The sequence below is a fragment of the Mus caroli genome, chromosome 9 (genome assembly GCF_900094665.2).
Source record: "Mus caroli chromosome 9, CAROLI_EIJ_v1.1, whole genome shotgun sequence".
NCBI classification, from domain to species: Eukaryota; Metazoa; Chordata; class Mammalia; order Rodentia; family Muridae; genus Mus; species Mus caroli.
Window position 1 is genome coordinate 4,280,549 of NC_034578.1, and position 12,079 is coordinate 4,292,627.

At 41.3% G+C, this 12,079-nt stretch overlaps 1 protein-coding gene across 2 annotated transcripts in view; it reads right to left on the reverse strand.

Moving 5' to 3' along the window:
• Positions 1-951: 951 nt before the first annotated feature.
• The window catches only part of Cep126 (centrosomal protein 126), a 57,952-nt gene continuing 46,824 nt past the window's right edge, over positions 952-12,079 (reverse strand). The window contains exons 10-11 of one of the 2 annotated variants that reach the window (XM_029482055.1): positions 8,343-8,407; positions 952-1,014 (exon numbers count right to left, since the gene is read on the reverse strand). In XM_029482055.1, the coding sequence (XP_029337915.1) occupies positions 1,006-1,014; positions 8,343-8,407 (74 nt within the window). In that variant the 3' untranslated portion in view covers positions 952-1,005. Of the gene's footprint in view, positions 1,015-5,517; positions 5,831-8,342; positions 8,408-12,079 lie in introns of those variants that run through there. The other variant, XM_021173292.2, reaches the window with a different exon arrangement.

Genomic DNA, 12,079 nt, shown 5'->3' on the forward strand with positions numbered 1-12,079 from the left:
GTAGGATGCAAGATGAATGCTGTCTCCCAGAACAGCACCTTAGGCTTTGTATCTACAAAAGTATTTTTTAGGGAATTGAATGAAAAAGCTCCAGAAAGTTTAGAGTACTAAACTAGCTTATGCTTAAAAATGCAAACTATTATTATACTGCCATCATTGTCATCAGTGTCGCCTGGCTCCATTATTCCATCATTCTTTGTGTGCAAGCAGTACCTCTTCCATGGCAGGTCCAGGCCAGCGACTGGGGTGGAGGCATGGTGTCATGGGAATGTCACCATGTGAAATGGGAATGTTTCAGTCCAGGTCCGGGATAAAAACAATGCTAGGTCTATAGAGGACATGAACATCCTCTTTAGTTTTTTAAATCAAAGATTAAAAAAAAATCATTTATGTGAATCTCTGTGTATAAATGTTTCGGTGTATATCTGTGGAGGTCAGGAGAGGGCACAGATTTCCTGGAGCTGGAGGTACAGGCAGTTGTGAGCTACGCTGCACGGGGTTGAGAACTAGCCAGAAACTTAACTGTGTTCCATCTCTGGAGCATGCACTATGGACAGAGAGAACTGACTCCTGTGAGTTGTTCTCTGTCAGCATATGTGCTGTGGAAAGCTTTCTTTCTCTCCCTCCTTCCTTCCTGCTCCCTACCATAAAAGTGGAAATATGTAATAAGTTTCATTTCAAACTGCCTCATGTTTCATCTTCGAATTGCCCTTTCTAGACAAATAAATTAAATTAAATAAGATTAAAAAAGAGTTAATATGCTTCCCTTAGGCCTGTACTTCAAGAGGCCTTTCTGTTGGATCACAATATACACGAGCAAATAATGACCTCAGGTGTTCATTTAACTCCTGTAATAATGCACAAAGAGAACCCTAGAGTGTCTGAGAAAATCTCTACAAGCCTACAACTATATAAGGATGAAGAAATTGGCTTATGAATATGGATAGAGACCTTGGGCTTCAGCTCTGTTTCCAAATGACCAATTTGCAGCACCTCTTTCCTCTCCTAGAAAGACTAAGAAAACAATGCATGTTAAACAAGTTTGTCCAGGATTCAAGGCCAAAGTTCTATCTGCAGGGAGTGTAGATACTGTTGTTAGCAGAATTCAGTGGTAGAAGGGTCATTGAGAAGGCTCTGTGGGTAAAGCACCTGAAAGCAAAGGCCTGACAACCTGAGTTTAATCCCTGCATGCAGGTGTGAATCCAGATGCAGTGGGTGTGTGCATCTGTGATCTCAGACTTCCTATAGGGAGTTTCTTAGTTAGAGTTTCCATTGCAGGGAAGAGATACCATGACCAAGGTGACTTTTATAAAGGACAACATTTAATTGGAACTGGCTTACAGGTTCAGAGGTTCAAGCATCAAGGCAGGAAGCATGGCAGTGTCTAGGGAGTCATGATGTGAGAGGAGCCAAGAGTTCTACATTTTGATTGGAAGGCAGCCAGGAGAAGAAGGGCTCTCATGTGGCTAGGAGGAGGGTTTCTAAGTCCATCCCCACAGTGACACACTTCTTCTAAGGTCACACCTACTCCAACAAGGCCATACCTCCTAATAGTACCACTCTCTGGGCTCAAACCATCACAGGGAGACAGATGAGACAACCAGTGGAAGCCTGTGTGCAAGTTAGTTTGTTGGGAAGTAGGAGAAGCAACAGGACAGATTCTGTCTCAATAGGCAGGAGGTGAAGACCAGCTCTTGAACTGATCCTTTGACTTTGATGTGAACATCATCAGATTTGCATAATTGCATTCTCTCTCTCCCTCTTCCACTTTCATCTCTGCCTCTCACACACAGAAATAAGAATTTTAAAAATCTACTGGGAAAAAAAATTCCTTAGTAAAAGAAATATAGGGTGCAAGAGCAAGTACAATACAGCAACTTCCTCCCTTTTTCCCTCTCTCCCTCTTCTCCCTCTATTGATTCTTTGTGAATTTCACATCATGAAGCCCAATCCCATGCATCTCCCATTTCCTCATATCTGCCCTCTGCCCCAAAATAACAAAAACAACAAAAGCCATCTCGTCATGAAAGCTGCAGTGTGCCACAGTGTGTCCCACAGTACACACTTTGCCCAAACAGCTTTACTGACAAATGTTCATTGCAATGAGTCTTTGGTTTGAAGCCTCTGGGTTCTGCTACACTATCAATACTTCATTCTCACTGAGCTCTTTTGTCTCTATCCGAGTCCATAAGTCAATTTCTTCATCCCATTTTTCCCGTATCATGGAGATCCTGCAGCTTTGGATTTGCAGAACCAGCCCCTTCACTTGCTTCAGTAGTTCATAGTTGGGGTGGGACAACTCAGAGCCCTGGATCTGGGCCTGGGTGGAAGCTGAGTTGGTCTGCTTGCCAAGTCTCTCACTTTGCCCAGGGGCAAAGTGGGTGTGTGCATCTCAGGAGAGGCCAGCTTTCCTGAGTATGGTGGCCATCAATGGGCAGGGCCACCTCAGCACAGGGCTCAGGCAGCATCCCAGACCAGGGACATCCACATGGCCTCTGGTGGTAACATGGGTCTTGGATATCACCACAGACCCTGGTTGTGATAGAACCATGGACATGGCTCTCAGTGGCAGCCCAGGCCAGAATGTTATCATGGCTTCAGGTGGCAATACAGGCTACCCAGACCAGTCTGTGTTATCGTGTGTCCCCACTCCAATCTTGTTGAGTCAGCATGGCTCCCAGGGAGCAACATGGTCTCTGGCAGCAGCCCAGACCACTGATATCCAGATGGCCTTTGGTGGCAACCTGGGCCACAGACATCAGCACAGACCCCAGCTGTAGTATGGCCATGGACCCAGACATGGCCCTTTGTGGCAGCCCAGCCTGGACATCTCCACAGCCTCAGGTGGTTGCGTTCCATTAGCCACATCACCATGAGACAGCTAATAGGAAAATAAAAATGTCAGATCTGTTTTTGCTTTTTTAATCCCTACCTTCTGGCTCTCATATACTCCATCTCAGGACTTGAACCATTCACACAGCTAACCTGACCCTTCTAGACTAAAAAAAAAAAAAATGTTCTGTGTTTTTATTTGACCCAAATCTATAACTTTTACTAGGTCTCAAAGGCATTAGTCTACTATGTTGTCTTAGAGACACCTGATAACTACTTTTTCTAAAATATAGATTTCAATACAATGGGACTACTACTGTACATTCTTCTGAAAACTAAAATTCACATAAGCTTCAGGGAATCAAAAAGTTGTAGGATTTGGATCCACCTGCCACAAATCAAACGGATTCCAGATAAATATATTTGCCTGTTCTTAAAAATGGGATTTTCCCCTTGGTCTTGGGATTCCTTACTTTCCTCAATTGCTAGACAATTTTAACTTCTGTTCCTAGTCTACATTTGACTTAGCAGATTTTCACCTGGCTGACAGACTCCATCTAGGGATCACGTTTGGAACTGCTGAAATGCTCCATTGCCCAGCATTTTCAGCCTTCTTGGTCCCCTATGACAATATCCTAATGCTGTCCATTGTCCCGCCTAACAGGCTTTAATGCTAAGTCAAAAAGGAAACCTAGACCCATGCTGAAAAGGAATCTGTTTTGTGATCTTGACAACCCCAATGGCTATGAAAGAAGATGGGATCCAATCCTGGATTCATCACTCTCATCTGAAGCACCCCCACAAGCCCCAAACATCAGGATCTGGACCATCAATGGGTCATCACACAACATCTGCAGGACCTGTTTAAAAAAATCAGACTTTTACCAGACGCTGGAGACTAGTTTTCTCTTTTGTGTTGCCCCAGGCTGCTGAGGCACATGCTCCAGGACAACACATACGAACTTTGATTAGAACTACAATTGGGGCCTCATTATTAGTATTTCTGCCTATGGTCCCCCCACTCTCACCTTTGGCTTGTGTAAATTGTTTGGGCCAATATGGAACAGGCACCCAAAGACTGCAAGCATTGTGTTCCCTCATTCTCTAGGTCTTCTGGATATGGGATCCAGAGTATGGGAAAGAGTTTGGTTGCCCTTCAGGTATATGCTTGTCCCTCAGATGAAGACTGAGGATGGAAAACAGTTTGGCAACCCTTCCTTGTCCCTCTAATGAAGACCCCAACTGTAGGGGACAAGATGTGTACTTTTGTGCTTCACAGGGCTGTGAAACATTAGCTCCCTGGGCCACTGATAAGGATAATCATATTCAGTTACAGAGGATGGAGAGTCAGTCTAAAAAAAAAAAACCCTAAATAACCCAACCCCATTCAAACTGAGATAAAAAGTGGTGTAACTAATGTACTGGAAAGACTTGGAGACCCTGTCTTTATGCATCTGGTAGTGACCCTGGGATGATGTTCATCATCCAGGGATTCTAGGCTACCAGTAACAGGACCTTAGACACCATCGGTCCCAACAAAGAGTGAATCCGTCTCCCTGACCCAGGAAAGACAGCCCCTAAGCAAGAGCAAACCACCCGGCAATCTTTCTGCTATTGCCTGGCCAATAGGCCTCTCCCCAATCTTCGCCACTTTTCCCTCTACCCCATGAGTTCTTCCTTTCCCCTTGGGAACAGAGGAAACTGGGTACCTAGACTCTTTAGGTCATTATTGTACTTGTACATCTATCTCCTAAGTATGCTATTATTATGGTGAGGGAGGCTGGGAACACCTAGGGCTTCTGCACTGATACCAGATGGCCAGGGCAGCTCCAATACTAGTTTCTTCCCTAATACAATGGGCACAGCAGGGTCTTCTAATATGGGAGCAGCAGCATTTATTAAGGAAGATCAAATTTTTTTTGAAGATCAAATTTTTAAATACTTAAGTTTACAAATTGAACAAGATTCCTGGACCCTGACAGACAAGGTCTTACTATGTAGCTTTGATTGCCTAGAACTTCCTATGTAGACCAGGCTGGCCTCAAATTCACAGACACCCACCTGCCTCTGCCTCCAAAGTGCTGGATTAAAGCACCTGGTCCTGTCATACATAATTCTATAAATCCTTCTGATTTAGTTTTGCCTTTGTTTCAACTATCTATCTATCTATCTATCTATCTATCTATCTATCTATCTATCTATCTATGGGTTTTTTTTTGTTTGTTTGTTTGTTTTTCGAGACAGGGTTTCTCTGTGTAGCCCTGGCTGTCCTGGAACTCACTCTGTAGACCAGGCTGGCCTTGAACTCAGAGATCCACTTGCCTCTGCCTCCCAAATGCTGGGATTAAAGGTGTGCACCACCACACCCAGCTTCAGCAAGAACTCTTAAATGTCAAAAGGCATCTCTCTAGCCCCTACTTTGAATTTTTATGTCAGTTTTTTGGGAGACTAATAAATAAAATGAATATGCAATCTAGTAAGATTATGGTAACATAAAAAGCAGAGATCCTGTAAAATCTTAAACAAATAGCTTTATTATTTATGGGGATGTTATTAATAATAAGTTTCTTATATACTTGTACAAAATTTATTGGAACTTCAGAAAACAAAGATTCACTATCATCCCTAATACATAATTTGAATAATAAAATAGTCTCTTATTTTTAAATAGAGAAAATTTATATTCAATAGCATGCTTATTGAAAACAATGAAATATTTCATTCATTAAAAATGTATCAAGAAAATACATAATAAAGTATAATTTGTAGCATAAATATAAGCTAGTAAATTCATTTTCATTAAGTACATTATGATTTACTTTTATAAGCATAAAAGTCTAGTATTTTAAATCATTAATAAATGCAGAGGTACAGAACTTATTTACAGGAATTCTCAAACATAATGATTCCACTAATTGGTGACTATCACAGCTTATCAATATTTTCTTTGCACTGTGGATCCAACCTCAGGAGACAGACTTGCCCTTGGCTGGCTGCTCTGTAAGAGAGTTCAGAGGGTTCTCTTAACTGTCATGTCTGCAGATGTTCACAGGTCATTCTCTTTTCAGATCATGACTTTTAAGAAGACTAAAACTCAAATCAAAATTGTACATGCATCAATTTCAACGATGGTGTATCCTGCTCTTTGTAGGGCATCCTATGGACAGTAATAATTCACAATTTTCATATTTTACTATTGGTAATATGTGCCTTGAAGGAATTTCCTTTGAATGTGTGAGTGATGTGGTTCTGCATGGGCAGATGTGCTCGTCTGCATGTGCACTTGCAGGCTCCAACTTAATTATTATTATTCTTTTGAGACAGGGTCTTTCCACTGAAACGGAAGATCACCATTCTGGCTGACTGAGCAGTGGAGCCCTAAGGTCTGACTGTCTCTGAGCCTAAGGGATGATCCAGAGACCTTTTTATGTGGGTGCTAGGGATCTGAAGTCAGGCCCTCATGCTGCACAGCAGGACTTTACTACTGAGCCACTGAGCCACCTCTCCAGATCCTTCAGAGTAGCTTTCTGACGCCAGGTGTGGTGTGCACCCTATAATCTCAGCTCTTGGGAAGTGAGAGGCAGTGGTGTCTCAAAAACCACAATACAATGCAGAGGAACGCTTTTGTCATCTGTTCTTTCCTTCCTTGTTTGTTTATAGAAACACTCGAAAGTCATATAAAATTCTGGGGTTGTTTAACATATATTTTAGGCCGAAGAAATAACTTGCTTCTTAAAAATTCATTAAATTCATTTTATTTTAAAACTAAATAAGATACTCAAAAATGAAAATTCTAAGATTTGTAGGGTTTTTTTGTACTTCGATAATTTACACCTAAGCAATTGTAGGGCCTTGGTGGTCTCCTGACGACTCCGTTATATTGCACAGTTCACCTGCTGCCTCAGGAGCTCCCTTCTTTTTCTAGCTCTGCCCTACCAGAGTGCCAGATGCACAGAAGAGCCCGAGTTGGGAAGACTGCAGAGGGCCAACATGGAGAAGGCTTGGGCTGAAATAGCCTTTCCAGATGGAAGCTTGCAGTCATGTCCTGAAGAATAACCTGGAAAAAGGCAGGTAAGGTGGCAAGAGCAATGGAGACCCCAAAGAGTGCCAGGATAGAGGACAAGTTCTCAGGGAGCAACAGGGTGAAGCTGCAGAGACCAGAATGCCTCTTTCCGGCATTAAAACAAAATTACAATTTTGCCTGCTCTTGGGATGCTTCCTCTTATTAGGTTGCCTTGTCCAGCATTGGTGTGAAGGCCTTTGCCTTGTCTTATTGTATCTTCTTTTGTCGTGTTTGGTTGTTGTCTCTTGGAGATCTCATCTTTTCTGAAGGGAGACGGTTGGGGAATGGATCTGAGGGAGAGAGGAGGTGGGAGGGGAGGAGCTAGGAGAAGTGGAGGGAGGGGAAACCGTGGTCAGGATGTATGGTATGAGAAAATCATCTATTCTAAATGAAAAAAAAATCACATTAGTCACATGGTGGTTGCTCATGCCTTTAGTCCCAGCATTTTTGATTCAGAGGCAGGTAGATCTCTGAGTTCGAGGCCACCCTGGTCTACAGATCAAGTTTTAGGACAACCAGGGCTACACAGTGTAACCCTGTCTCGAAAAACAAAACAAAAAGACACTAAAACAACATTTGGAGCTAATGTAGCCAGATGGTTACCCATTGTTAGTGGATTGGACCCATCCGGATAGAACTATTGTTCACAGATCACTGCAGTTAAGCATGGGTAAATGCTAAAAACTTAAAGCATTTGTGTTACAGATTTGATCATTAGGTCATTAACTGACATTTCTCTATGGAGCCAGATCCTTTGAGGAAAAAAAAATGTATTTAAAATGTGATATAAACAAAGTCTCATAATGAAGGAGCCAAAGTAAAGATATTTAGAATTTTCAAATTTTGGATCCATTAAATTTTTATTAGGAAGGAAAAAATATCACTGGAAATATCAAATTAGGCAATTAAAAAAACTTAGGGAAAACACAAGCAAGTAGGGAACAATGGAATGCCAACAAGGCTGTTCCAGAGCTGTGCCTAGGTGGTGGTGGTGGTGGGGCATCGGCAGCTTCCTCTCCTCACTGTAGGCCTGGCTCAGAATGAGCACAGGCGCATTTTACACAAGAGGCAGTACTGAGAAATATAGACTTTGCACAACTTTATTCCTTTCTATCAAGATTTCAGAACCGAGGGCACTGTTATCTTTCAATGGTTCTTGCATGTGAAAAAGATTTATTTTTTGTATACGATGTGACTGAGTGTTTTGCCTGCACACATGTATGTGCACTCATGTTCCTGTGAGGTCAGAAGAGGGCATCTGATCCCCAGGAACTAGAGTTACTGATGATTGTGAACCACCATGTAGGTGCTAGGAGTTAAACTTTGGTCCTGTGCAAAAAGAAGTGTCCCTGACTGCTGAGCTACGTCTCCAGCCTGACTCTGAAGGTTCTTATTTCTATTAATATTCACATAAACCAACCAAAGAAAAAACTTAGGAAATACTTACCAGAAGTGGTATTAATTGTAAAGTATTTTTGATGGAAGGGTTTTTGCGAATTGCTTCTTGTACATCTGAAACATCATACCATGACACAAAAACAATTATTTATGCACAGAGAATCACTGAAGAATTAGTAATGAAATTCTGCTGAGTCAAATTATTGAAAACTGAATATATGACTCAAAATTAAGAGCAATTTGATTGGGAACAATTATATAAAACTGAAGGTGAGTTCAGTTCCCAAAAACCACATGGTGGATATCACAACCATGTAATGAGATCTGGAGCCCTCTTTTTGTGTATCCGAAGACAGCAACACTGTACCCATATACATAAAATAAATAATTCTTAAAAAAACCTAAATAATTTGTTCATATTTTTTTCTTTCTCCCCCTACCTCCCCCTCTCCTCCTCCTCCTCCTTCTTCTCTTCTCTCTCTCTCTCTCTCTCTCTCTCTCTCTCTCTCCTCCCCCTAGAGATAGGGTTTCTTGGTGTAGCCCTGGTTGTCCTGGAACTAACTCTGTAGACTAGGCTACCCTTGAATTCAAAGATCCACACCTGTCTCTACTTCCTGGGATTAAAGGCTTCTACCACCATGCCTGGGTTATATTCATATACTTCTCAAATACAGTAAAGTACAGAAATTGGTATCATTATAAATGATATGGTGATCTTGTATCCCTGGTCTCTCAGAGACCAGTCCACATAGGAGAGTGCACTCGCCATAGAAGCAACAGAGCCTCTTGGACAGGGTCCCTTCCAGCTTTCATCTTTAGCCACGAGGCAGAGCTGAGACCCAGACCTCTGTGCACCTTCCCCTCCAGAGGAGAATCAGCCTCCAGAGAGAGCTCTGACCCTGGGACTCAGGCAAGATTGCCATCTTGTATCCTGGGTCTGTCAGAGACTAGTCCATGCAGGAGAGCGTGCGGGCTGCAGAAGCAACAGAGCTTCTTGGACAGGGTCCCTTCGGGCCTTTATCTTCAGCCAGGAGTCAGATCTGAGCTCCAGACATCTGCCCACCTTTCCCACCAGAAGATAGCTTGCCTGCAAGCACTGGGACACTAGTGACCACTGGGACACTAGAGAGAGTTGGACTCCCAGGAGTGCTGACAGAGGGTAACAGAATCACAGGAGGAAAAAGATCCAGCCAGAGACAGCTAGAATATCTAACACCAGAGATTACCAGAGGGTGAAAGACATCTGTTTCTGTTAGTAAGAATCTTACTAACAGAAACCAAGACTACTCGGCATAATCAGAACCCAGTACGCCCATCACAGTGAGTCCTGGATACCCCAACACACCCAAAAAGCAAGATTTGGATTTAAAATATCTCATGATGCTGGTAGAGGATTTTAAGAAGGGCGTTAATAACTCACTTAAAGAACACTACTAAACAGGTAGAAGCCCTTAATGAGGAAGCACAAAAATCCCTTAAAGAATTACAGGAAAATACTGCTAAACAGGTAGAAGTCCTTAAAGAGGAACACAAAAATCCCTTAAAGAATTACAGGAAAACACAACCAAACAGGTGACAGAATTGAATAAAATCATCTAAGATCTAAAAATTGGAAGTGGAAACAATAAAGAAAACCCAAAGGGAGACAACTCTAGAGATAGAAATCCTAGGAAAAAAACCAGGAACCATAAATGAGAGCATCAGCAACAGAATACAAGAGATGGAAGAGAGAGTTCTAAGGTGCAGAAGATTCCATAGAAAACATGGACACACCATTAAAAAAAATGCAAAATGGAAAGATCCTAACTCAAAACATCCAGGAAATCCAGGACACAATGAGAAGACCAAACCTAAGGATACCTAATAGGTATAGATGAGAATGAAGATTTTCAACTTAAAGGGCCAGTAAATATCTTCAACAAAATTATAGAAGAAAACTTGTCTAACCTGAAGAAAGAGATGCTCAAGAAGCTTACAGAACTCCAAAAAGACTGGACTAGAAAAGAAATTCCTCCCGACACATAATAATCAGAACAACAAATGCACTAAATAAAGATAGAATATTAAAAGCAGTAAGGGAAAGAGGCCAAGTAAGATATAAAGGCAGACCTATCAGAATTACACCAGACTTCTTACCAGAGACTATGAAAGCCAGAAGATCCGGGACAGATGTTATACAGACCCTAAGAAAAAACAAATGCCAGCCCAGGCTATTATACCCAGCAAAACTCTCAATTATCATAGATGGAGAAACCAAAGTATTCCATGACAAAACCAAATTCACATAATATCTTTCCATGAATCTAGCCCTTCAAAGCATAATAAAGGGAAAACTCCATCACAAGCAGGGAATTGACATCGTAGAAAAAGCAAGAAAGTAATTCTTCAACAAACCTAAAAGAAGATAGCCCCAAGAACAGAATCGCAACTCTAACAACAAAAATAACAGGAAGCAACAATTACTTTTCCTTAATATCTCTTAATATCAATGGACTCAATTCCCCAATAAAAAGACATAGACTAACAGACTGGCTACATAAATAGGACCCAACATTTTGCTGTATTCAGATAACCCACCTCAGGGACAAAGACAGACACTACCTCAGAGTAAAAGGCTGGAAAACAATTTTCCAAGCAAATGGTCTGAAGAAACAGGCTGGAGTAGCCATTCTAATATCGAATAAAATTGACTTTTAACCCAAAGTTATCAAAACAGACAAGGAGGGGCAGTTCATACTCATCAAAGGTAAAATTTTCCAAGATGAACTCTCAATTCTGAATATCTATGCTCCAAATGCAAGGGCATCCACATTCATTAAAGAAACTTTAGTAAATCTCAAAGCACACATTGCACCTCATACAATAATAGTGGGAGACTTCAACACCCCACTCTCATCAATGGACAGATCCTGGAAACAGAAACTAAACAGAGACACAGTGAAACTAACAGAAGTTATGAAACAAATGGATTTAACAGATATGTACAGAACATTCTATCCTAAAACAAAAGGATATACCTTCTTCTCAGCACCTCATGGTACCTTCTCCAAAATTGACCATATATTTGGTCACAAAATAGGCCTCTACAGATATAAATATATTGAAATTTTCCCATGCATCCTATCAGATCACCATGGACTAAGGCTGATCTTCAATAACAANATAAATAATAGAAAGCCAAGCCGGGTGTGGTGGCGCACACTTTTAATCCCAGAGGCAGGGGGATATCTGAGTTTGAGGCCAGCTTGGTCTACAAAGTGAATTCCAGGACAGTCAGGGCTATACAGAAAAACCCTGTCTGGAAAAAAAACAAAACAAAAACAAAAAACCCAAAAACCAAAACAAAAAAAAAGAAAGCCAATATTCACATGGAAGCTGAACAACACTCTACTCAATGATAACTTGGTCAAGGAAGAAATAAATAAAGACTTTTTAGAGTTTAATGAAAATGAAGCCACAACATACCCAAACTTATGGGACACAATGAAAGCAGTCCTAAGAGGAAAACTCATAGGTCTGAGTGCCTCCAAAACTAGCAGTTTGACAGCACATATAAAAGCTCTAGAACAAAAGGAGGCAAATTCACCTAAGAGGAGTGGATAGCAGGAAGTAATCAAATTTAGGGCTGAAATCAACCAAGTGGAAACAAAAAGAACAAAACAAAGAAACAACTAAACAAGGAGCTGGTTCTTTGAGAAAATCAACAGAATAGATAATCCCTTAGCCAGATTAACTAGAGGGCACAGGGACAGAATCCTAATTAACAAAATCAGAAATGAAAAAGGA